The sequence below is a fragment of the Heterocephalus glaber genome, unplaced genomic scaffold, assembly GCF_053883595.1.
Source record: "Heterocephalus glaber isolate CG9 unplaced genomic scaffold, H.glaber_assembly_v1.0 deba00001104, whole genome shotgun sequence".
Classification (NCBI taxonomy): Eukaryota; Metazoa; Chordata; class Mammalia; order Rodentia; family Bathyergidae; genus Heterocephalus; species Heterocephalus glaber.
This window is the reverse complement of record NW_028258193.1, coordinates 943,542-969,641: the sequence shown is the minus strand read 5'-3', so window position 1 is coordinate 969,641 and position 26,100 is coordinate 943,542. Positions and strand designations below refer to the sequence as shown.

Sequence of the window (26,100 nt, the reverse complement as noted above, 5' to 3'; positions counted from 1 at the left end):
AAGCCAAAGACACAGGCAAGGACTTCCTGAATAGGACCCTGGTGACAGAGAGTAACAGCAAGAATCAACAAATGGGACCACAGCAAATCCAAAAGCTTCTGTACCACAAGGGAACAGCAGAGAAAAGAGCCCACAGAGGAGGAGGAAATTGGTGCCAGCTGCTCATCCGAGGGACACAGCCTGGAGAGTGTGCAGGGCTGTTCTGCTCGCTTGTATGCGAGAGGCGCTCAGCAGGAGCCTCCTGGGGACAGGGGCGCTGCGCTCACGCGGTCAGTGCCCTGAGCAGCCTCACCTTGAGAAGGGCTGTCTTCGAGCTCCACCCTTGGGATCTGGTCTGCATCTTCTAGGGCTGTTCCTGGCCTCAAACTTCCAGCCACCAGCAGTGCTCCTACAGCTGGGGACCACGAGTGACAGAGCACTCACGTCTGTCTCCCAAGAGTTTCAGGGCTCGTGTGTGTACTAATGCTGAGTAGAAGCGGTAAGGGAAGGAAGCAGCCAAGGCAGATCAAAGGCATCCACGGCATTAGGAGGAATCATTCCGAGCTCTGTAGCAGCTGCTTCTGGGCAGCAGGAGACGAGCATTGTCCAGGCTTCAGCACCACACATCCAAGGTGACTGTCCCGGCCGTGAATGACTGGTGGGGAGGCAGGAGTGTGGACAGCATGTGTGGCAACCAAAGCTTCATCCACTGCCTGTTTCTCTGAGGTCTCAAAACCTCCCAATGCCCTGTTTGGTGCTAGGAAAGAACCCAGGGCCTCACACACGCTAGGGGAATGCTCTGCCACTGACTGGCCCAGTCCCTTTTAAACACCGGTAAGTGTTACGTCGAGGTGACAAGTTGGCAACCCTAAATCTGGTGCTGACTTTAGTGGGTGCAGTGGAAGCGCTGGAGCAAGCACGTTTCCGACACCTCATGAAGGGAGCAGAGCTGCTCCAGGGGCCCGTGCCTGACCAGTGCATGAGGCTGTCGTGTGTGCTCAGCATCTCTACAAACTGCAGACAGAAGCAGCTGGAGTACCTGTTGCCCCACTGCACAGGCTACAGAGAGCAGTCTGCATCCCCTGGAAAAGCTGGGTGTGAAAAATTAGGGCATCAATGCAAAATCACCCGTGAGGGGCACAGACACCACGCAGCTGTGGTGCAGAGTTACACAGATACTTTTTGCAGTGAGAAAGAAGAGCATACAATGTGTACGTGTGTGCATGCACGTGTGTAAGCACACACCTATCACTGTCTGTAGGTGAGCATCCATAAGACATCAGTGCTTGCACACACGAGCTTAGACACCTTTGGGTGGTTCTTCCCTTTGCCATCAGAGGCCAGGCTTGATGCCAGCTGTACTCACAGTCCTAGCTCATGGTGTATTCATTTCCATCCAGACTGTACATGAGAGCTGAGCCACTTCGAGCATCTTCCTAACCTCTTTACGTGTGTGCGCCTATACCTCTCTATTCTACGGCCTCCTCAGGTCATTTTCTCTGGCAGTGATCTTGACCACAGGAGTGATTAGCTTCCCAGCTCCTCCGAGGTCTTCTGAAGAATCCCAGCAGAAGAGGCCAGGCTTTGCCACCTCCAGGACTCCTGGTGCCTTCCACCAACAAACATACCTCTCAGACCAGCTCCAGCTGCAAGCAGAAGCCAGGGTCTGGGTGTGTGTCCCCTGGGGCCTGGGGTGCAAGTGCCCAGGGCTGGCTGCATCCTCTCTCATGAGCTCCCTCACTGTCTGCCATGCAATGTGCTCCAGCCCATGAGCAGCCTAAGCATGGGCAGGGTCAGCTTCAGCCGCCAGGTCACTCACCATGTTCTGCTGGCAGAGCCAATAGAACTGCTGGAACTTCTGGGACATGAGCAGCTGGGCGCTCCCCACGGCGCTGCGGATCTTCCCGAGAACTGTGGGAGACAGGACAGGTCAGCCAGGTCAGCTGGGGACAGGAGCAGAAGGGCTCCACCTCAGGGAGTGTCCGGCACTGGCCTGGCACCCTGTCCTGGGGACTGGCGTTGCTGGGCGAACTGCTGGGCACCCTTGAGATTCATGGATTCCATGAGTTCAGCGAACTCCAGGAAGATGTTAAGCCCTGAGTTCGGAGAAAGCGCACTGCTGTCTATTATTTCCCTGACTCAATGAAAGAATCTCTGGTGAGTGTGGGCAACCATCCCAGGGCACTGCCACCAGATGCACCTTAAGGTCGAAGAGAAGTCACAGGAAGTTGCCCTGAAGTGGCTTTACTGGTGCACAGGGTTCAACAAATTACAGGAAGGTAGGCGTGGCCACTTCCAGTCTTGAGACGGCCACACCTCTGTCCCCAGCACCCTGACTGTCCCCCTGCACCCACCTACCTCCCCTCCTCTGGTCATGTGTGAACACGACCCTGATCTGGAAAAGGTGCCAGGGCGACTCCAACTCAGACTCCAAAGCCACCAGGTTGACGGGATCCCTTCTTTTTCTTTTTCCTTTTACCCTTAGAGCCAATTTATTTTTACACCACGCTTCATTCTAACAAGTTTAAGAATTTGTTTAAAAGATTAAGCACAAGTTTTAAATTCTAAGGATTAATAAAAAACAAAACAAAACAACAGCCTGGGGATTTTCAGCATGATGGGCAAATGTTCTTCTTGCGGAGATCTCTTTACCTTCCCATCCTGGTGCCTTTGCTGTTTTGACAGCCATGATCTCTACCATCTTACATCTCTGAGTCTCAACACTGGGAGCTGAATACCTTGGGAAGGACAAGCGGGAAAAGGAGCTCTGGCCAGAGTCCTAATGGCTCTGCATCATGCTGGATTTTCAGAGTCCTGTTCTAACTGGAGAACATGAGTTGTCCATTATCTGAGCTCTGCTATATTCTCTCTGCCATATTCTGCAGATACAGCCCTGCCTTGTACCGATCTGGTCCCCTACCAAGTCTTTATGGGCCAATCTTCCCTTAGGATATTCTAATTTGAAAAACTGATGTTGTTTCCTTTTGTGTGTGTGCATGTGTGCACACGTGTGTGTGTGTGTGTGTGATGATTACATTTTTCTAAACTACAAATTAGGTCACAAAGCCCAATGACAAATAAGTTTTTGACTTATGAGCCACATTTGGTGTCATACTTAAGAAACTATTTTATTGAAGTGATATCCTTGCAAAGAAATAAACTTAGCTATATATGTTCTATATAATCAGCTCTGCAATTTTTAAACATTAGGAATTGGAATTTTTCTTCAGAAATATGTTCTGTGACCAACTCTATATTATGGTCCATATAACTATCAACAGACATATTTGCTTGTTGAATTAGCCTCATTTCTTTATGTTATGGGAATATTTGTGCACATAAAAACTTGCTCAAGGGCTGGGGATTTAGCTCAGTGGTTCCAGCAACTGCCTTGCAAGTGCAAGGTCCCAAGTTCAATCCCTGGGACCAGAAAGAAAAAAACAACTTGCTCAAGCATTTTGATTTCTATGGCTCTAGGGGGAAAGTGAATCCTATTTTCTTTATAAAAAAAAAAAAAGTAGCTCATTTCCATGCTGATAGGCACATGTCTCTCCCTCTGAATAGAGGAACACTGGCTATTTCAGCTAGAGGCCTTTTATAGTCTGGAGATCTGGGCTTCATTGGTCTCATCCTTTTTCTGCTGCTGGTCTAGAACTCTGCTCACCTGACCACCTCCTGGGACACTCTACCCTTAAGTGTGGATAATTCCTCAACTATGGAAACAATTCACCTTGGGAATGATGGAGCAGGATAAGAAGTTTTGTAGTGCTCCTTCAAGCAGCTCAGTTATCCACTCCCATTATCTGATGCTCATTACATAAACTGGAAAGTACTTATTGTTCATTTATCTTTCCTCTTTTCCTTATTCTTTCCAGCCATTTAGGTCGAGCAGAGCAGAAAAGTGATCCTGTGAGCCCTGCTGACCCCCAGCAGTAGCCAACCTTGACTTTTGAGCTCAATTTGCCTTGAATGTGAACTTGATGGGCAGGGCTGAAGATATGAAGAGAGCATCTGATTGTAACTCGTTCAGCTGCTGGGAGTGGGTGACTTGCACTTCAGTATTCCAGTACTGTTTTTAAAAGTCAGGTTATCTGTTAAATCAATTTAGTGGGTGGGAATCAACATGAAAGAAAAGAAAGGAAGAAAGGAAGGAAGGAAGGCGGGAAGGCAGGAAGAAAGGAAGGAAAAGAGAGAAAGAAAGGGAAACTGGAGAGAGAAGGGGTGAGGGAAGAGCAGGATCCCTTCCCTTCACCCCCTTTCTCTCTGCCAGGCCAGGTGCTGGGTGCCTTGCAGGGTACCACACAGCTGCACAGCACACTCACCTGACTTCTCTGTCCCTGGCAAACCTGAGGTGGGAAGCTGACCACAGGGCAGTGTTCTGGAGCACAGTAGCTCATCAGGCCTTGGTCTGCCCAGGGGCACTGCAGAGCCACCTTCCAGCATGGGGACTTCCTGAGTGCTTCCTTCCTGAGGTGCCTGTCCATGGGGCATCGTTTACCTCTCCAGCAGTTTGGGGGGTCACACTCTCCCTCCAGGTGGCTTGCTGAGCACACCTAACTACCCTGCACCAAGCACTGAAAGTGTCGCTAAGTTGCTGGTTCTGCCTGCTTTCCCTGGCCCTGCTGGAGGAAAGGCTTGGCAAGCTCCACTCTGCATGTTTGGGGAGCATGAGGGAATAGGGGGAGTGCTCTGTGGAGATCAGTCCCAAGGAAAAGCTGAGGCAAGAGATCCATACCACAGTGCTCAGTCAAGATGGAATGCTCATGCTCAGGAGGGAGGTTTCATCTGGAGAAGTGGAGGTGATTGGTTTTCCAGCACCTTGGGGATCTATATGTGCCTGCCAGGCGGGCCTGGGTGGGCTGAGACAATTCTCCTGTGTCTAGGTGATGTTCCTGATGGCCCATGGGGCACACTCGACAATCACAGAACAACGGTCATTCCAGGGCCTGGAACTGAGGTCCAATTGCGTTAGCTTCCTTCCACACTAGCTGTTTCTCCAAACATCAGTGATTTTTAACACCAACTACTTTGGAGACATTTGCCATGCAGTAGACGCATCATCAGATCCTGATATCCAAGGGGCCCAACTATTGCTGCTGCTATATTCCCTTTTCTTAGCCTGATTTTAGGGGGAAAAGAATCACATGGATGATAAGAAAGGAGTTCACTATGACAAAATGCTATGAGGCTATTGAAAATGATACTCCAGAAATCAATCACAAAGCAGTGGGTAGCACATCCTTCTTATAAAAATGCATGGGGGCCAGGGATTTAGCTCAGTGGTTCCGGTGCCTACCTCACAAGTTCAAGGACTCAAGTTCGATCTCCGGTACCAAAAAAAAAAAAAAAAAAAAAAAAAAAGCATGGGCCTGGTGTCTTAGTTATTTTCTTGTTGCTGGGCCGAAATATCTGACACAAGATAAAGGAGGAAAGTTTTTAGAGGTTTCATCTGTAGTCAGCTAGCGCTAAGGTAGGGCAGCATGGCAGAGGGGCATCACATAGAAGAAACAGCCCATGGCAGAGTAGGCAGGAAGCAGTGAGCCTCCCTTTCCCTTCATATTCCATCCAGCTTACAAGCCTATTGGTTGGTGCCACCCATACCCAAGGTGGGGCTTCCCTCCTCAGTAAATCCATCATCCATACCCAGAACCAGGCCAAGCCAATCAGTGGACTAATCCAGTATCACATCCAGCCACTCCCCAAAGCCTCACCTATGAGCACAAGAGGCTTTGGGGGGACATCTAGTTATAAACCATAACACTAGTGTTACATATAACATGATCTTGAAAGTGATTTTATCTTGGGTAGGACAATGGATTTAAACACTTCTTATCTGTCTGTATTTTCTTTTTTCTGTAGATGTTCATTCTTCAAAGTTTTATTACAGAAAATTTCACACATACAGATGATCTGAAAGAAATACACAGGAAACACTTGTAGCCTGTACTCTCAGAATCAGCAATTAGCATTCGCTGTATGCTTGTAGTTTTTCCTGAGCCACCTGCAGCTGAGCTGTAGCCAGCAATTCACCCCCTCACCCAGTCCAATCTCAAAGTCATCATCGCCCCCAAGAGGTGAATTCCTGATGGCGTCTCATTCTGGATTGATTCTGGGATATGGGAAAGCATAAAAGAACAATAGTAACTTTGAATAAAAGTGAACATGCTAGACCACACTTATGCATCTTCTAGTCTTAGGAAGAGCAGGAAGTTACAGGTCTTGATCCCTGGGCCCTGGTGCCTCCTGCAAATCCACAGTGTGCATGGGGGGCACTGTCTCCATTCCCTCTGGTCTGATCTGCAGCCAGACCTGAAGCAGGGGAGAAGGGATGAACGGGGAGGACACAGGAAGCTCCTGGAGTTGGTCTAGGATGAGCAGTCCTTTTCCAAAATGCTTGGGACAGAAGGGTTTTGGATTTCAATTTTTTTTTTTCAGATTTTGGGATGGTTGCATAGATTTACATCTAGATGCTCCCTTAAAGACACATGCACTCATAGGCAGGACCTTTGGTGGGTGACTGGATTATAGGGGTGTCAGAGCTGATTTGCTGTTGGGAAGTGGGGTTTGTCCGAAGAGGTGGTCACCATGGGTGTGACCTGACAGGTGTATCTCCCTTCCATCTCCTCCCTTCATCTCCTCAGACTCCTGCCCACCAGGCCCCACGAGTTCTGCCATGGAGCCAGCAGACTACGGACTGAAGTGTGAGCCAAAATAAGCCTTTCCTCTTCTAAATTTCAGGTGTGGAGCATTTTGTCCTAGTGAGTTAGAAAGTGACTAAGACAGACATAGCAAGAGGTCCTGGGGACAGAGCCCACGTCCAAATACAAAATTTATGCATGTTTCATGGATGCCTCATACACATAGCTTCAGGTCACTTCACACAATATTTTTGGCGTGCCTATGTCTTCTCTACAGCCCATCACATGAGGTCAGGGGCAGAATTTTCCACTTGTGGCAGACATCATGTCAGGGTTCAAAATGCTTGAAATCGAGCATTTGGGATTTGGGGTTTTCAGATTAGGGCTGTTCAGGATGTGCAGGGTGAAGCAGTAAAAATTCCAGATCGGGGTGCAGTGGAAGGAGAAGGGGTGGAGTCCAGGGTCTGGGAAGGCACAGGTCGGGGCAGAGAGGAGTGTTTCCCCCTTCACAGATGACCACCCCACACGGAACTCAGAACTCCTTCAAGGTCCCACCTGGCTGGTACTGCGAGGGACAGCTTTCCCCAAAGGCAGGGTCTGTTTCTCTTGCATTCTGTCTCCCAAGTTGTTGAAAATCCTGAGATGGGCTTGATTTGCTCAGGTTGTCACCGTGGAGCTATGCGTGTGGTGAATAAATGAAGTTATTTCACTGAGTCCATTTCTTCAAACTGTAGTTAAAAATTCAATGGCTTTTGTAAAATTTCAACTTTAATCTGTAATCTTCATATTCCTCTTAAAATGGAATTCTGCGGAAGTAGTAATAGAAGGCACTCAAATTTGGAATCTTCAGCACAACATGAATAGATGGCCCAGTCTCCACATTGATTTAATGTGGTGGGGAGTTATAAAGGTGTAAATCGAATATCTCCAGAAGAGATAACAAATGTCAGGGAGTGAGCCAATGCCGTGATTGCTGATGGCAGGAAGACTTTGCTGCTCATCGAGTGGGAAGGGTCCCATCTGATACCTACAATGTCAACAGCTTCCTATAATTGCAGGGAATTTGAAGTGAAAATTCATTTTATTTTTTTCCACTGTACGTCCCTCATTTTGTCATAGTTTAGACATTTTTCCTCTCAAAAGCTAAGGACTAATGCTCATCAGAATGCAAATTTACAAAGAATCTGATGTAACCCTCGCCTTTGATGTACAAAGAAATTTGCTTAACTTTCTTGCTCTTTCAATTTACTTTTCATGCATCTTCTCTAATTTCCAATTCCATGTAAATTTGCTGCGAAGTACGAGGAAAACATTCCCACGGTTCTTATGTGTGAAACAGACGTGGTGTTTTCAGTTTGAAAGGGTTGCTTGGGCTGCAGTCCAGGTGCGGTCCTGCCCCAGGGACCTGCTGGCATCACTGGAGCCCACATCCCAGCGGCCACTCAGCTGTCAAGGTGTCTTGGTACCTCAATGCCGTGGCACGGTTCCGCTCGCCACACAGGGATGCCTACCAGAACTGAGCTGGCAGCTGCCACCGTGCACAGGCGATCTGTTCTGCTGAGACCACGTCCATGGCTGTTTCCTCCCGCAGGGGCGGGGACTTTGGGGGCTGGAGGTGAGGTGCAGGTGCTTGTTGGCCATCTCCTCCTCATGCTGTGTTGAATGTGGTTCTGTTCCGTCTCCAGGCCATCCTCGGCCTTTGTCTCCACTCTGCCCTGCATGGATGTCCACTGCCCTGGACACCCTGTCCAGATGACCGTGTCTCCTCATGCAGGTGGCCTGGGATTTGTGTGGCTCGAGACACTGTGGTCCCCACTCATCTGGTCCTCAGAGGAGGGAGTGGGTGACCACAAGGCTCCTCAGGGTGGGTCCAGTCAAGAGAACGTTAGCTCGGGCTGTCGGGAGTAGCAGAGCCTGGCAGCTCCCTGTTCCCCCGAATGCCTGCCCTGCATGCAGGCACCCCTGCTGGGGTCCTCTGAGTGCCCCTCCCCAGGCCAGGGTCTGCTCTCCACAGCTCTGGATGGCTGGGTTGCTGCTGCTTCCACTTTATGCCGTCTCTCTCTGGTTTTGTGTTAATGTGAGAACCCCAAACCTCCCCTAGCACTTCATTGTGCGTGTGGAGGACAGGAAGCCTGTATGGTGGGGTCAGCAAAAGCTACAAGTGCTGGGCTTGTGACAGTTCCTGTCAACCACAAAGGACAGAAAGAATCCAGATGCCATCCACCCACTTCACTGCTATTATGAATCAAATCCCTTTTTTTTTGATACTAGGGATCGAACTCGGGTCCTTGCGCATGCTTGCAGGGCAGGCGACAGAACCACTGTACGCTGAGATTATGAAGTCACCGTTTGGGCAAAAATTCCTGCAATGGATATTTCAATATTCAGAGCTCAGACTTTTGGCCTGATGAGTCACTTAATTTCATCTTTATTTAAAACGTGCTGAGACTAATGACTATCCGGTGCTAAAGCCAGAGCCAGTGGAGGTCACCTGACTACCACGCACTGCGAGGGAAACACCTGGACCACTGGACGCCGCGCGGGTTTCCTGCAGCTCTGGGAGAGCAAGCATCTCCTCATCTGACTCCTGAAATGGGAAACCTCGCGACGCTGCGTGTCTGTCCCTGTCCTGCGTGCTCCAGGCTCACAGTGTGCGCCTGCACTGAGTGAGCGGTGAGACCGCACACCCAGGCTGTGGAGCAGGGCTGTGTGCGGGCCACTGTGGCCCGGCCTGGCCTCTTGCTGCTCCCTTGTCCCCCATGTCATGAGTGCAGAGCTCCCGGCCAGGCCACAGCGTGGTGAAGGCACTGACGCTTGCCTGCCTGCCAGGAGCCAGGAACCTCCCAGGAGGCGGAAGGCAGCCCTGTGCCTGGGAAACTCTGTGCCAGAGTGTGGCGAGGCAGCACAGGGCTCGGGAGGCCAGGAAGCACTGAGAGACGCCGCTCCTGCTCGGCCCTGCACTTCATCCTTCGCCCTCTGCTGCTGCTTGGCCAAACGCAGCTGCCCTCCAGGCCAGAGCAAAGCCTCCCACTCCAGGAGTTTTCCCAGCTGAAGGCCTCTCTGGCACTCTGACTTCTTCTCTTTCTCGGTGTGTGTCCATGGGGACAGTAGGAGGATGAAACCCAGAGCCTGCACCCTGCACTGTATCTCTGGTCCTTGCCACTTTTTATTTTCAGACAGGGTCTTGCTAAGTTGACCAGCATGGGCTCAAACTTGCAGTCCTCCTGCCTCAGCCATCCAGAGTGCTGTGAGCCACCATGCCCAGCTAGATTTTGCCTTTGTGTGGCTTTTATGGGCACTTTTCTCACCGCGTCAATGCTTTCCATTGTTGCTCCTGGTTTTTTCTCCTGTTCCCACTCAGGCTGTATCCTTACTGCTTTTGAATTATTTCTGTCTATCGATTCACTGCCCGCAAAAAGTGTCTAATTGATTCCTGCTGAGGGCACACAATGATGAGAGGGTGTGGAAGACGACCAAACATTCAAAACCAGTCAGCAAAGCACATTTATGGAAACGGAATTGGGAGCTGCAGACGTTCTCCAAGCACTGCCCTGGTGTGAGCAGCACGTTCTGGATGCCCAGCGAGACTCAGGCGGGCAGAGTAACACCTTTGTACCTGCAGGGACGATGCCTCACTGCTGACTTGGGGCCCTCCACTGGGGGAGTTGGGCTGTGTGTGCAGCGCACAGCATTTCCTGTATTTTCCATGCTGGAAGCCATGAATGCCAAGCATAAGAAAGAAATGGAAAACCATGATTGCCCAATATAAGAAAGAAATGGAATCCATGAAACAGATTCAAACAGATATTCAGGAGATTAAACATTCCACTGAAAGCATGCAGAGCAAATTAAGGGAATCTGAAGCTAGAATATCAGATATAGAAGACAGGATTGAGGTTAAGGACCATGAAAACAGAGATTTCTTAAAAACAGAAAGGCACCATGAGAAATCAATCCAGCAGCTGTTAAATGATGCAAAGAAGAATAACATAAGACTGATAGGAGTCCATGAAAAAACAGGAGAAAGTACAATTGACATAAAAAACTGTTCACAGAAGTAATAGTAGAAAACTTCCCAGACAGAGGTGGAGAATTGGACATACACATAAGTGAGGCATACAGCACTCCAACTAGCCACAATAAAAAAAAAAAATCTATACCTAGACATATAATAGTCAAGATCCCAGAAACCCAACAGAAGAACAAAATCCTACAGGCAGTTAGAGAAAAGAAATCACCTACAAAGGAAAGCCCATCAGAATCATGGTAGACTTCTCAACACCAACCCTCAAATTAAGGAGAGCCTGGAGTGAGGTATTTCAAGCCCTAAAAGAAAATAACTTCCAACCTAGACTGTTGTATCCTGCAAAATTATCTTTCAAAATCAATGAGGAAATTAGATACTTCTACGACAAAGAACACCTGAGAAATTTCACGAACACCAAACCAGCACTCCAAACAATTCTAAGCAATATCCTAGAAAAAGACAATGAAGGTCACAACTCCATGAGGCCCAATAGAGGGAAGCCACCAGGCAACGTAAGACACTAAAGGGAAAGGGAGAAAAAAAGAAAAGAGCCAACAACAGTAAAACATGACAAGGATGAGCCAATATCTATGAATTATAACTATCAATGTTAATGGCCTCAATTCACCAATAAAAAGAAACAGACTGACAGAATGGATTAAGAAGCAAAACCCAGCAATATGCTGTATACAAGAAACACACCTAACTCAAAAGGAAATCCATAGACTGAAAGAAAAAGGATGGAAAACAGTTCTCCACATGACAGGAACCCAGAAAAAAGCAGGCACAGCAATCTTATTTGCAGACAAAGTAGATTTCAAACCAAAACTAATTAAGAGAGACAAAGATGGTCACTACATCCTTGTGGAGGGAACAATCCAAGAGGAAGAGATGACAATCCTAAATATATATGCACCAAATACAAATGCCCCCAACTATACAAAACAAATATTAGTGGACATGAAAAACCAAATAAGCACTAATACAATTGTAGTGGGGGACCTCAATACCCCACTATCACAAATAGACAGATCATCTAGACAAAAAATTAACAATGAAATTCTAGAACTGAACTAAGCTATTGAACAAATGGACTTAATAGATGTTTAGAGTGCTCCATCCCACAAAATCAGAATATACACTTTTCAGCTGCACACGGGTCATTCTCCAAAATAGATCACATGCTAGCTCATAGGGCAAATCTAAGTAAATGTAAAAGAATGGAAGTTATCCCCTGTATATTATCAGACCATAGTGCAATAACATTGGAGATCAATAACATAAGAAACCACAAAACACCCACAAACACATGGAAATTGAATAACACCCTCCTGAACAAGCAATGGGTCACAGAGGAAATTAAAGAAGAAATCAGACAGCTTCTACAAGTAAATGATAATGCCAGTACAACATACAGGAATCTATGGGACACAATGAAAGCAGTTCTATGTGGGAAATTCATACCAGTGAATGCCCATATTAGGAAAACAGAGAACTCAGATAAATAACCTAATGCAGAACCTCAAGCTCCTAGAAAAAGAAGAGCACAACAAACCCAAAGCTTGTACAAGAGAGGAAATTATAAAGATCAGAGCAGAAATCAATGCAATGGAGACCAAGAGAACAATACAGAAAATTAATGAATCAAAGAGTTGGTTTTTCAAAAGAATAAATAAAATCAATAAACCTTTAGCCAACCTTGTCAAAAAAAAAAAAAAAAAAAGGAAAGAAAAGGCTCAAATCCATGCAATTAAGAACAAAAAAGGTGAAGTCACAACAGACCCTGCAGAAATCCAGAGGATCATCAATACCTACTTCAAGAACCTGTACTCTAATAAAATGGGAAACAGAAGAAATGGACAGATTCCTAGATAAACACGAGTTGCCACAGTTAAATGAAAATATAGAAATTCTAAACACCCCAATTACAATGAGTGAAATTGAAAATGTAATAAAAAAATTAACAACAAAGAAAAGCCCAGGTCCTGATGACTTCACTGCTGAATTCTACAAGACATTTAAAGAAGAATTATAACCATTACTCTTTAAACTCGTCAAGGAAATTAAAAGGGAAGCAAGCCTTCCAAATTCATTCCTGGAAGCAAGTGTTACCTTGATTCCAAAACCAGGGAAAGACCCAACCCAAAAAGAGAACTACAGACCAATCTCCCTAATGAACACAGATGCAAAAATCCTCAACAAGATACTGGCAAACAGAATACACAGGGTCATCAAGAAGATCATACACCCTGACCGAGTCGGATTTATCCCATGGACCCAAGGATGGTTCAACATTCATAAATCAATAAATGTAATACATTATATTTACAGAGTCAAGGACAAAAACCATATGACCATCTCAATAGATGCAGAAAAGGCATTGGACAAAATCCAACACCCATTCATGATAAAAACCCTACAGAATATTGGAATAGGAGGTCTTTATCTCAACCTGATTAAGGCTATCTATGAAAAACCAACAGCCAATATCATACTAAATGGTCAAAAACTGAAAACTTTCATGCTAAAATCAGGAACAAGAGAAGAATGCCCACTATCACCACTCCTGTTCAATATAGTTCTGGAAACATTAGCCACAGCAATTAGAAAAGAGAAAGAAATAAAAGGAATAAAGATAGGAAAGGAAGAAGTTAAACTGTCATTATTTGCTGATGATATGCTACTTTACATAGAAGACCCAAAAAACTCCGCCAGAAGACTTCTAGACTTAATTGACAGATTCAGTAGTGTAGCTGGATACAAGGTCAACACTCAAAAAACAATAGCCATCTTATCCACAAATAGACTCACTGAAAGAGAAATTGGGGAAACAATTCCTTTTACAATACCATCCAAAAAAATGAAATATCTAGGAATCAGTCTAACAAAGGAAGCAAAAGACCTCTACACTGAAAACTACAGCACTCTAAAAAAAGGAGATCAAGGAGGATATAAGAAAATGGAAAGACATCCTTTGTTCCTGGGTAGGAAGAACCAATATAGTGAAAATGGCCATACTTCCAAAACTACTATATAGACTTAATGCAATATCAATTGAAATTCCAACAATATACTTCACAGAACTAGAGAAAAAAAAATCCAAAAATTTATTTGGAACCAGAAGAGACCTAGAATAGCAAAACCAATTCTAGGCAACAGAGATATGGCTGGGGATATCACAGTCCCCAACTTGAAACTATACTGCAAAGCTACTGTGATAAAACAGCATGGTACTGGCGAAGAAACAGACTCGAGGATCAGTGGAATAGATTAGAAGGTGAAGAAGCAACCCCAGACACACTCAGCCACTTCATCTTCAACAAAGGAGCCAACCACCCTCATTGGAGGAAAGATAGCCTATTTAATAAATAGTGTTGGAAAAACTGGATTTCAACCTGCCAAAGATTAAAACTAGGTCCATACCTATCACCATGCACTAAACTAAGATCAAAGTTGATTAAAGATCTAAATATTAAGACAGAAACACTAAACTTGCTGGAAGATAAGTTAGGTAGAACTCTGGAAGACATTGGCATAGGAAAAGACTTTATGAACAAAACCCCAGTAGCATGGGAACTAGCACAAAGAATCAACAACTGGGATCTCATCTTATTAAAAAGCTTCTGCCCTGTAACAGAAATAACCAACAGAGCTAAGAGACAACCTACAATGTGGGAAAAATTTTTTTAGCAGCTGTACCTTAGACAAAGGACTACTATCTAGAATATATAAAGAACTGAAAATAATCAGACCCCCCAAATTCAAAAACCCAATTCACAATGGGCATCTGAAATGAACAGAAATTTCTCAAAGAATTAAAAGCAGCAAATAAATATATGAAAAAATGTTCAACAACACTGGTCATTGAAGAAATGCAGATGAAAACAACACTGAGATTCCACCTCACCCCAGAAAGAATGGCTATTAAGAAATCGACCAATAACAAATGCTGGTGGGGTTGTGGGGAGAAAGGAACCCTTCTCCATTGCTGGTGGGAGTGTAGACTGGTGCAACCACTGTGGAAATCAGTATGGAGATTCCTCAAAGAACTAGGGCTGGAGGTCGCATTTGACCCAGCTATTCCCCTGCTGGGGATCTTCCCCAAAGAATTAAAAGAATCATACCACAGCGATATATGTGTGCCCATGTTCATAGCAGCACAGTTTGTAAGAGCTAAAACTTTGAAGCAGCCCAATTGCCCATCAACTGGAGACTGGATAAAGAAAATGTCGGGGTATTTTTTTAAAAAATGGAGTATTATTCAGCCATATAGAATGAGAAAGCAGAGACATTTATAGCTAAATGTGAGGCCATACTCTTAAGTGAAATAAATAGGACACAAAGGTGTAAATACCGAATAGTTTCTCTAGTGTGAGAAACTGAAAGTGTAAATAAGGACTAAAAGGTATAACAGATAATGTGAAATAGGAAGAAAAGGGCCAAAGGCGAAGGGGAAGTGGGAGGGGTAGGGGAAAGGAGAGAAGGAAATGGAATCAATATGAGAAAATGAAAAAATGGAAACAAAGTCTTTGTAAATAGGGAGGGATGGAGGGGTTGACGGGAGGGCAGGGGAAGGGAAAAAATAAGAACCAGGAGGGATTATGTAAAGGTGCAAATTTCCAATGATGAATGTCATTATATTGTATACCTAAAATGTACCAATAAAATTAACTTAAAAAAAGAGAGAAAGCAGGTACAGGAGAATGACAGGCGTTAAGGACAGGTGGTTAGGGTTCTGCCCCCGGCAAAGGAACTCCCCAGGCAGAAAGGAAAGCACCAGGCAAGCTGCAGCTCTCTACAGGCTCGGTTGGGTTTCCAGGCAATCAAAGACACTGTGGATTCGAAAGCTGGGCCCAGGTGGTTACTTTAAGCCCATGGGACTACTGTAAGAGGTGACCACTGGGGTCTGAAGTTCCCACTTCCGCTTACCCAGGGAAAAACCTGGACAGAGAGTCCACTCCGGCACCCGCTTCAGGCCCCTCCCAGCCGCTGGGAGCTTTCTGCCTTCTGACACTTCCACAAACTCCTTTTAACTTTCTCTCTGTCCAAGATTTCATGAGACAGCAGCCTGGCTGGGACAGTAACAGCAGTGACTAATGTCACAACACCAGCACACTCAGAGAAAAGGGCAGCGTTGTGAAGGTGACCTGAATGGTGTGGGTTCACGCGCTGTCGGGATGAACTGTGATCGGCATCGGAAGGGCTGAGGCCTGACAGACGCGATCGCTGGAAATCCACGTCTTCCCTCCTGTGCCTCCCCTTCCTCCCCAGCCTCCTGTCACCACATCCTCCTCTGAGCCCATGTCCTGGCGGGGGCCTCACCCAGTAGACGGGGGACCAGGTGCTGTCCCACTGTGTGGAAGCACACGAGCCACCGAGGGCAAGGCCAGGTCTGCACAGGGCTCTCTGCGTTGCGGAGACACCCGGAGTCCCGCTGGGCCCACGAAGAGGGGCCGGGCCAGACTAGAGGCGACCTTTCTCCTTTGCCTAGCTCAGGCTTTTCTGTGGCACAGTGCCAAGGCAGGTTTTATAAACGTGGGACAGATGATACCCATGCTCCAAACTAAGTTACCGTCAGAATCCAGGGAAATGGCTCAGGGAAGGTAAAATGAACTATGCTTCTGCGAAGAGCAGAGTTGGCCTAACTGATCTCACATCCGACCTGTGCAGTAAAGCAAGCAAAGGCCCGGGCAAAGCTCCCCTGCACCGTTTCAGCACCACCTTCCCTTCCATTTATCCATGCTGTTCCACAGTTCTGGGTGGGAGGCAGCTGCACGCACATTTGCTGGCATTCATTCAGACACCGAAGGCACCTTTCCCCCTCGACACTGGCACGCGTCTGTGTGCCTCCTGGGGAAGGGCCACAGTGTCCAGGCCGCCACACGCAAACCTGCACTCTTACTTTCTTCGGCGAGGTCGTTCTCCTCTGCTTCCCGCTCCATCTCCTTACACCAGGCCTCCATCCGCTCCGTCTCCGTGTGGAGCAGCTTCAGGAACCATGAGCCATCCCCGCGGCACGGGGACATCCTCCCGGTCTCCACGGGCTCCAGGGTGGACTCCAGCCAGGGCTCGGGGGCGGGCAGGCTGGCGGTGTCCGCCTGGGTCCGATAGTCCTCTCGGTAACTGAAGAGGCCCTGCGTCCTCACTGTCCTCACTGCCCCGTACTGGGTTGGCGTGCTGGGCTCCGAGTGCCGCTGGAAGGAGGAGCCGAACTGGAGCCCCTTGTCCTCCATGGTGATGTGGTCCGGGAAGCCCTCCAGCTCCAGGTCAGCCTGCACGGCGGCCGTGACGCTGTTGGAGCGCTTGAAACGCCCATGCCTGTGGGGAGCAAGCAGATGCTGCAGCCTTTCCCGAGGGACAGCACGGGACACAGCGAGCCCCTGCATGCCCCTCTGGAGCCCACTCCCTGCGCTGGCTCTCAGAGCTCCCATGAGCACCTACTCAGGGTGCCAGTGTGGTGGGTGACTCAGAAAGAGCCTAGGTTGGAGGCGCCCTCCTTCTAGGAACATCTTCGGCGTGCATGCCACCGCCCCGTGGCTTGGGGTACGACGTGTGCAGTGCGGCTTCTGCTGTGTAGGTAACTCCTACGGAGGACGTGACCTCCAGGTCCCACTGCCTGGCCTGAGTGTCCTCTCCTCCAAGATACCTGTCCCCATCAGCTCCCAGGAGGATGTAATGAGTCTGCACTCACACCTGGGGATTTCCTGTGACTGTATCGGAGTGTTCCCCATCTCAGTGTGGCTGCTACGGGAACGATGGGCCGACAAGCTCATGGTCAGAGACTGGCTGCGGCAGATAAGAACCTTGTGTGCCCCAGGGACGGCGTGTGTGCCTGTGTGTGTGTGTCTGTACACGTGGGTGCAGGCTGTGCGGTGTGGCTGGCATGTACACATACATCTGAAACCCGCTCACTACAGCTGTGCCCTTGGCTTGCGCTACGCAGAGGCGCGGCTGTGTGAGTGAGCAGTCGCTGACCAGGGGCCGCTGGCTACCTCTGCTGGGAGCCCGAGCACTGAGTGCTATGAGGGGGTCCAGGTTTACTGGGCCCTGAACGCCCTGTGAGCTGAGTCTCCTCTGGCTGGCTCCGAGCACCCTGGTCACAGGGACGTCACCCAGCATTGCGCTGCCAGCTGCAAACAGATGCTCGGGACACGGCGCTTATGTGCTTGACAGACTGCACTGCTTCAAACATGAGCCAGAATCATCATTCTGCGCTTGTTACCAGAACAGCCCCGTGCACAGTACCAGCCTCTGTGCCTCTCCGGGAGGCAGCGCTTAGGAAGCGAGACAGCCTCCTGGCGTGGCTGCGTCCTGCGCGGGTTTCATTCCTCCTCTCAGCGCGCCCGGGGAGAGCCCGCCTGTGCTGCACCCTCAGCCTTTCTCCCCTCTGGGCGCGGCCAGGCCGCGTTCACGGCGGTGAATTACTCTGCAAAGAACCGTGCCCGCGCCTCTCGCTGAAACAAGGCGCAGGCCCACGCCAGCCCATGCTTGGGTGCTCTACACGGGTGAGCTACAGGTGTGGCGCGTCTCCAGGAGGGCACGGGCACGGACGGCAGTGCCCCCCCCGCAGCTCTGGTGCCCCCAGCCCGGGAAGGGCTGCCCGGCTTACCGCTTCTCGTCTTCCACCTGCACCCCGACGGAGTGGTACTCTCGCAGGCCTCGGCTCTCCGTGTCAGAGTCTGTGGCCGTTTCCACCTGATTCAACACAGAACATCGCACTTTAGAGCCAAAACGTGGGACTTGGGCCAGGGACTAGGATTTTTTGTTGCTGTTCATTTGCTGTAATTAATTACACATTTGTTTAATTAATGGCAAAATGCACTTGACCCCGAACATCATGGAGAGAGGGAAATGAATTCCTATTGGTGTAAATTATGTTGCTACTCTGTTTCATCAAATTTTACATAACTACTTGAACTCAAGGCTGCACTTCAGCCTTTTAAATGTATGCAAATAAAACTGCTTAGTTCAGCTCAGGCAAAAAATAGGCTTTGTTGGACTGCATTATTAGAAGATTTAAAAACTCTCATCACAGTCTACAGTGAAGAAAGGAAGTACAGCATGAACCAAACATAGCTAACAACAACAAATATGCAATTTTAGAGAATTACACTGATGGCCGCACCCACATACAGAGACACAGGAAGGAAGTGAAGTGTCTGTCAGCCACACAGAGGCAAGGTTCCCTGTGCCGCTCAGCGGGCTTCTGCTGGGCACAGGGCTGACCAGACGGGAGCTGGGCACCCCAGAAAATGCTTGCTGCACCCCCAAGTCCTTGAGGTGTTTTAATGACCATCAGCTGTGTAAAGTTACCACATGAGTAATTCTAGCCCAGAAAACTTCATAAAGGAAACACAACAAACCCAACCCAAAGGTCCCAGGGTAACAGTCAGTGAAACCAAGGTTAACTGAGCCATAAAAGTCTTCCCTGGCTTCTGTCTCAAAATATTACCTTTTGTACCGAAAGGACTTCAGACTTCAAGCTGAAATGTCATAGCTAAGCTTTAAACATTTTTCTTAAGATGGGACCAGTTTCTGTAGCAGAAGGTGCAAGGCGTGAAGCAAATGGAGTTCCAGCCTGTGCCCTACAGCTGCCCACACCAGGCCTGACCCACCCAGGCCAGGAGAAGAATGAGGACTTCGGTGCAGTTCGTTCCACGAGTCCTCTGTATCCGACCTGCCCACCACTTGCTGGAGACAGAGGTGAGTGACTTGCCCCGGGTGCTCAGCTCTCAAGGGCCAGGCCAGGGCTCCTGCTTGGGTCTCTCCGACCCAGAGCCCTGCCCTGTGCCTTCCTCTGTGGCCACCTGGCCTGCCATGCCTGGAGAAGATCAGGGCTTCCTCTCTTTCTGCTAGAGCCCTAAGGTCAGCCAAGAAGCTGGCCTGACAGCTGGCAGGAGTCGTGCATCGGCCACAGGAAAAGCATTCTCAGGAACAGCCACACCTCCCCACGAGGACTCCCCTTTCCTTCTCACTGTGCAGCACCATGACCATGCTGATCAGTGTGTCTGAAGTTCACGTCAGCACGTAGGCAGCATCTTGGTTTCTAACTGCATACCAGCCCAATAGGTTCATGACCACAACCTAATGTACTGAATCAGTCTTCAGTGGAGGGACATTTTGGTCACTTCCAGGTTTGTCATTAATAACAGTGCTGCTGTCAGTGTGTGTCTGCACTTGCATGTATGTGTGTACTTCTGTGAACATACTCATATGATATGTGGCTGCCGGCTCAAAGGTGAACACATCTTACAATGTGGGTTGATGATACCAGTTTTGATAGATATAGGACATGGGTGAAATCAGTTCATGTTTACTATAAAGAATGCTGCAGTGAAAGCATGCACATGCTTATAAACAATGTCAAGAGTACTTGTGGACCTAGGACTGCTGCCTGAGAAATGGTCCTAGGCCTGGGCACATGTGAGGACTTCAGGGCAGCAGTGTTTATAGGAGGAATTATGGGGACATGGGCTAGGGAGGCAGGAGAAGGTAACATCCAATGCAGTAGGATTTCCTCACCAATCCTCAAAGTCATTTACACGACAGCGAGCAGATTCAGAGCACAGAGATGCTTTGATGAGTGTGATCAAACAACACAGCTCAGTGGTGTTGTGAACAGCAGTGTCACAAGGTGCATGTGACACACAGAAGCACAGCAGTCACAGACACCTGTCCAACATCGGTGCAGGAAGAAACCAGCAAAACAGAACATTGTTTTCTTCCCTTTGTTAGTCTTCAAATTTTCTCTAATATAATTTTGTTATTTTTATAGTGAAAGAGAAAAATACAGCTGCTAGGGCTACTCAAGTCCTGCTGCAAGCTGGCCTACAACTGTCAGGAGAGCAGAATCTTTGCATCCTTGTCTGAACATGAGGGAGGAAGTGCCGAGCCCCACCCCACCCCCCCAGCCATGTGACGGATATAAGGCCGTCGGGCCGAGCCCAGTCAGGGCAGTCCGCCCACAGCAAACACGAATTCCTGGTCCTTTGGTTCAGGACACCAGGAGAATAGACACCTATTCAATTAAAACACACAAGTGACTTTTATCAATTTTCCAGCAGCTGTCACATGAAACCTTCCAAAGACAAACAGGGCTCTCTGGGCTTGTTGGCAAAGTCAGAGGCATAGCAAAGCTGAGGTGGTCAGAAGGAGGGCATGGGCACCAACTCCAGGAATGCTGGGCAGAGAGGCGCTCTGGGTAAGCCAGGTGCAGGAGAAAGAGTTCCATTCTGCACAGTGCAGAGGGACAGGGTCACACGTGCGAGGGAATGGAAATGCTCCGGAAGCTGTGTGTACATATTCACTTCCAGACCTTCCCTGTGGAGACAGCTCTGGAGATGAATCAGCACGGTCACTGCTGGCAAACTGGTTTGGAAGGAAGCCAACGTTGAAACTGAGGGGCTCCCTGGAGAGTAGGGAAGAAAGACCTGGACACAAGCAATCACACGGTGACTGCCAGGCACCCCGGAGGGACCCCAGGGGTCACTGTGCCCAGCTCTGGGCGAAGGTGGGGATTAGTTGAGCTGGGACCACGGGGAGGACACTGGCACCTGTGCTGTGTGTGAGAACAGGGGTCTAGTGCAGCTGGTCTGTGCATGTGGTCCTCTGCATGTGTGTGTGTGTGTGTGTGTGTGTGTGTGTGTGTGCGTGTGTGTGTGCACTCAGGCTGGTGCTGATGGGATGACCTTAGGCGAGGCGGCCTCTTGTGCCCTCCTGTGCCCTCCTGTGCCCTGCTCCCACCCAGGCTGGCCTCGAGTCTGTGCTAGGGATGTGCAGCCAGCCCTGGCAGCTTTCTGTGGCTCCTGAGAGTGAATCTGGCCTGGTGGTGGGAGGGAGCGGTTCACAGGAGCCGCAGCCAGATCAGATCTGAAATCTTTGCTGTCACAGCTGGGCTGTCCAAGCCTCCTTCAGGGGCCATGTGCTTTTCATGCCAACATGTTCTGTTTCCCTTGGGGACCCACTGTCAGCCCAGAGTTCAGCGGGACTCACAGCCTCTGTCTAGGGGCAGCAGTGACAGTGGGTGGGGTGGAGGTGAGGACCAGTGTGCTCCACCTTGCAGGACGCTCAGCATGAGCATCATAGGGCTTCTGCAGCTGCCCCTTTGCCCCCAAGGCCTGGACAGACGTGTGGTGGCTCTCCCACTGCGGAGGTGCCTTGGGGTTTCTCCGTGTTGCACTCGGCCGCCTCTACCAACTGCAGCACCTGGTCAGATTCACATGCATGCTCAGAAGTGACTCCGCGGACTGGCAGGAACCAGCAGAAGGAGAGAGGGCCGGCCTGTGGACTCTGGGTCAGGGTACTGTCCACGGCACTCAGAAACATGTGAACCGGCCTTTTCTTGTCCTGCCGGGCTCCGTGCCCAGCTGCTCCCCTGGGGGTGTGCAGTGGCCTGCAGGTTCCCGAGTCTGGGCAGACACTGGTCCAGCCACTGGGGATGGAAACCTCCAGTGAGAGTCCCACCTAAGCCGGCCAGGGGAAGGATGGGCATAGGACGTAGGGGCCAAGGAAGGCCTCTCAGGCACCACGATGGACACAGCCCAGCAGGCTCAGCTCAGGCCTGAGCTCCAGTCACGGGGGCAGTGGTATGCGATGCCCTGGACCGTGAGGAGCTCTGCAAGCCAGGTGTCTCCGGGGCTGCTGGTCACAGAGGGCGTGCTCGGCAGCAAGGACAGTATGTGGGGTGCACACTGTGTGCACTGGAGCGAACTGTCCCCACGCTTTCCCAGAGCAGCGCCCGGGCCACAAGCAGCACACTGAACTGGATTCTGCCAGCCACCTTTCTCCGTGACCAGAGCAGGCGTCACAGGACCAGGGCAGCCTTCCTCTCCTCTCCACAAAGCAGGGCAGCATCAGAGCCAGAGGATGCCACCCCCCTGGGCTTCCACCAGGGCCCAGCACCCTGGGCTGTCACCCTCGGGCAAGTCACCGACCCTCCCTGGTCCTGTTTCCCCATCCAGGTCAGCAAACTAACGCTTGGCACCTGGGGTCCTTTCAGGTGCCAGTCCGGGAGTCATCTGTCGCTGAGCCCTGCTCTGTGCCTCTGTCCGTCTGCCCTGCAGTCTGTCACCCTCCTGCCTGCCTGTCCCAGTGTCCACGCACCGTTTCTCTGTCCTTTCCCCCCAGAGTTCCTCCTCTTGTCACATCACTCTTTCGCTTGACTGCTTCCTTTTTAGCTTTCCAACTGATCTCCTGTTGGACATGGCGAGCTCACAAAGTCACGGGCGCTGAACACTGCGCCCTCGCACTCACGCATGGTCCCCCCGCCCTCCCTCAACGACCGTCCACTCACGAATCCCACACTGACCAAGCACTCGCTATGTGCCAGGCACTGTGCTAGGTGCTTGGGAGCCAAGAGGCTCGGTTGGCTGAGCAAGGCTGGGCTGGTGATGGGTGGCCCGGGTGCAGGTGTGGCTCCCACTGCAGGCTGTCCCAGGACGACCTGGCCATGCTTTCTGCGGTCAGGCCCAGGACCTCGGGTGCGATCCGTGCCTGCATGCGCGGGAGGGGACACTCTCCCAGGGGGCAGCCTGGGACACGGGGACACTTGTGGGGTGGCAGAGTGGGCGGGTGTGAGTGCGCCACGCAGCCACCCAGTCATCAGGGGACCTCAGGCCTTTACTGCAGACAGCGACTGGAGTCAGCTTTCTGCAGGAGCTGGGCTGCAGGGTGCGGACGGCTGAGCCCCTTGTCCTCCCTCGGGTGGGGGCACTCTCGTCCTCGGGATGCCAGGGTCGGTGCCGTGGAGGGGCCCAGCACGGTGCCTGGCACATAGAGCCAGGACACAGAGTGACACGAGCAGTCGTATGAGACCCCAAGGAGGGAGGTAGAATGAGAGTCATGCGGACGTGGCTTGGAGGGGTTCGGTACTTACATCTGACCTTGGGTATGGCTGAAGGTCGGGGAATTCAGAATCCTAAACAAAACAATGAAGCCACAGTGTGGGGACCTGGCTCAGGGACTGAGGCCAGCGGGCCACTGCCCCTGTTGCTGGCTGCCCGTTCCCACCTCCTGGCCTGGTGCCAGAGCCACATGGCTCTCATCATACCGCACGAGCCCCTGTCCCAGGGTGCGTCGTGGGGCTATCAGACATCTGGTGTTTAAGGGCCGCAGGACACGGGCTGAACGCAGGACGAGGGAGCTGCTCCAGCCCCACTAAGCTGTGTCCATCAGAGGCTGAGGGGGTGCCACGGGGACACACCCACATGCTCCTGCCGACCGGGACAGCCTGTGCCCCGCGCCCTTCCAGCAGGCAGAGCTGTGCACTGGCACTGTCCCCGCGGGAGGGTGCACCGGGCCCCAGCTGGATGTGGTCTCCCCCAGAGCTATGGAGCCCTGGCCCAGGTGCTGCTGCCTGCCCCGAGTGGACGCCCTCACCTCTGACGAAGGACAGCTCCTTCCCGACGCTCTCTGGGGAACTTCCACGGGAGGCCACCCTCTGACCCATCAGTGGCCTCTCTGCACTGCCTAGTGGCTACAGACCTGGAAAACGCCCCAGAGAGGGCCCTGGGGGCTGGGTGCAGGCCTGGCTCCGGCTATGGCTGCTTGCTGGGTCCCGTGACTGAGGGCTGAGTCCTATCCCTGAGCTATGCTCTGCATGATGTGTGGCACCAGGCGCAGTGCGGGAGGATACCTGCACCCCGATGGAGATGGAGGCGCAGCGGCTCTTGAGCAGCTCCTCGGCCTTGGACGTCAGGATGGCCTTGTCGCCGGGCCGCATGGAGCCGCCCTGGCTGTCCGCGTGGCGCTGGGCTGCAGCCGTCTCCAGGGCCAGGTTCATGGCCTTGTTGCTGTCCAGGCTGTCCGTGGAGTTGTAGAGGCTGCGGCCATCCTGTGGCCACGGGGACATCCTCTGAGCGCGGCTGTCCTGGTAGGCATCCTGGGTGGACTCCGTGCTGCTCTGGGCTGTCACGGAGATGAGGGGCTTTGAGGTGGTCCGAGGGGGCACTGGCGGGGGTGTCTTCTTGTAGTTGGGGTAGGAGACAGCTGTAAGAGACAGAGCCCATCAGGGTGGCCTCGCTGTGCCTCTGGTCTACACCTGCCCTTGCTCCACCCAGCGCCCAGCCAGCGAGCCCATCCCACCGCAGAAAACAACCAGGCCTCAGCCAGCGTGTCTCCCAGGGGTGTCGACGTGGGTGCAGCTAGCAGTGAGAAGTTACAAAACACCTCACACTCCAGCAGCAGAGACACAGAAGCACCTCGTGGCCCGGGCAGGAAAGAAGGCCCGTGTCCGACTTCATGCAGCTCACAGGATCATCAAAATGCTCACTTTTGAAACAATGAGTAAAAGAAGGGGGCAGGATCCTAAGCCACAGAGACAGAGGGTGGCAGATGCAGAGAAACCCGTGTAAGAGAAGACAGTCCCCCCAGACATTAACCATGCTGCTGTTCAGCGACAATGGCGCCATTGTTTTCCCTGGCTTGCGTGCATTTTCTAAAAATCTTGGTAATGAACAGCTACCATTTTTACAACAGAGAATCAGAAAGGTGTCTACTCCCTGTGAGTCTGGCCTACCTGGCACAGGCTCAGGGTTCACCAAGAAGAGGTGCGGGTGCACGAGCTCGTCCCGGACTGAGGCTGCTGTCCTTGCTGTCACCTGCTGTCCCCAGCACCTCCCGCCTCCCCTCCAGCCCCAGAGTAAGCGCTGCCCCACTGGCTGCAGCCCACCTGTCAGACATCGGGAAGCACACAGGCATGAAGCTGTGTTGGCCTCAGTGGCGTCTGCGGGGCCTGGAGTGAGGCATGGAGCTGCGTGCCCCGTTTGAGCTGGCACAGCAGGCAGCTTCTCTTTGCCTTCGAGGAAGAGTGCTGAAGTCCCTGTGGGAGCCTGCAGGCCCCTTCCCTGGCTGCAGCCCCACTGCTGCAGCAGGCGCAAGGCGCCCTGGTCGGGGTCTAGGCGGTGTGGGTTTGTCCACACCGGCTTCTCTGTGCGGGAATGGCGTCTCTCTCGCTGCGAGTCAGGGTGCTGCCGGCTGCTCTTACTTATCCTAAGAAAAAGCGCTGCTCACCATGCCCTGACCTCTGTGAAGTCGGAGACATGGATGTGCTCTGCCCGCCCAGGCCACGGGACACTCGGGGGTTGGTGTGGCCATGACATGCGCTAGGGTGAGGGTGACGCGTGTTGGGGCAGCGGTGATCCACACACGGGCACGCTCAGGAGCACATTGGCACCTCCTGAGGACAGACTGAGCAACAAGGTGCTTCCAGGGCTTGGGAAGCTGCTTGGAGCAGTGGCCTTCGGCGCGTGGATTCAGTGTCCGGGTGCCCTGCGGGGGTCCGCGCACCTTCCCGCTCCCACCCCGGCTCCAGGGCCTGTGTGACTGCACCTGCCTAATCAGGACGATGTCAGACGTCACCCGACACACAGACAAAGGAAGCGCAGTGGCCTGTCATGCCAGCCCGTGTGTGCTTTCCGGCATAACCACGGTAGCCATGCTCAGGAAGGGGCAGGAGTT

The 26,100-nt window shown here is 51.0% G+C and overlaps 1 protein-coding gene and 1 long non-coding RNA gene across 26 annotated transcripts in view; one reads left to right on the top strand and one right to left on the bottom strand.

Moving 5' to 3' along the window:
• The window catches only part of Dlgap2 (DLG associated protein 2), a 520,842-nt gene that overhangs the window by 5,579 nt on the left and 489,163 nt on the right, over positions 1–26,100 (bottom strand). For 8 of the 9 annotated variants that reach the window (XM_004869559.3, XM_087210079.1, XM_013067367.3 and 5 more), the window contains 5 exons: positions 24,278–24,630; positions 23,519–23,560; positions 18,254–18,339; positions 16,547–16,962; positions 1,799–1,890 (listed from right to left, as the gene is read on the bottom strand). In XM_004869559.3, coding sequence (XP_004869616.2) covers positions 1,799–1,890; positions 16,547–16,962; positions 18,254–18,339; positions 23,519–23,560; positions 24,278–24,630 — 989 coding nt within the window. The remainder of the gene's footprint in view (positions 1–1,798; positions 1,891–16,546; positions 16,963–18,253; positions 18,340–23,518; positions 23,561–24,277; positions 24,631–26,100) is intronic. The other variant, XM_087210078.1, reaches the window with a different exon arrangement.
• The window catches only part of LOC101700775 (uncharacterized), a 96,354-nt gene that overhangs the window by 29,601 nt on the left and 40,653 nt on the right, over positions 1–26,100 (top strand). For 10 of the 17 annotated variants that reach the window (XR_015450863.1, XR_015450864.1, XR_015450865.1 and 7 more), the window contains one exon: positions 3,855–7,849. This is a non-coding gene — a long non-coding RNA (uncharacterized LOC101700775). Of the gene's footprint in view, positions 1–3,854; positions 7,850–8,888; positions 12,378–19,166; positions 21,155–26,100 lie in introns of those variants that run through there. The other 7 variants (XR_015450855.1, XR_015450852.1, XR_015450860.1 and 4 more) reach the window with 5 other exon arrangements.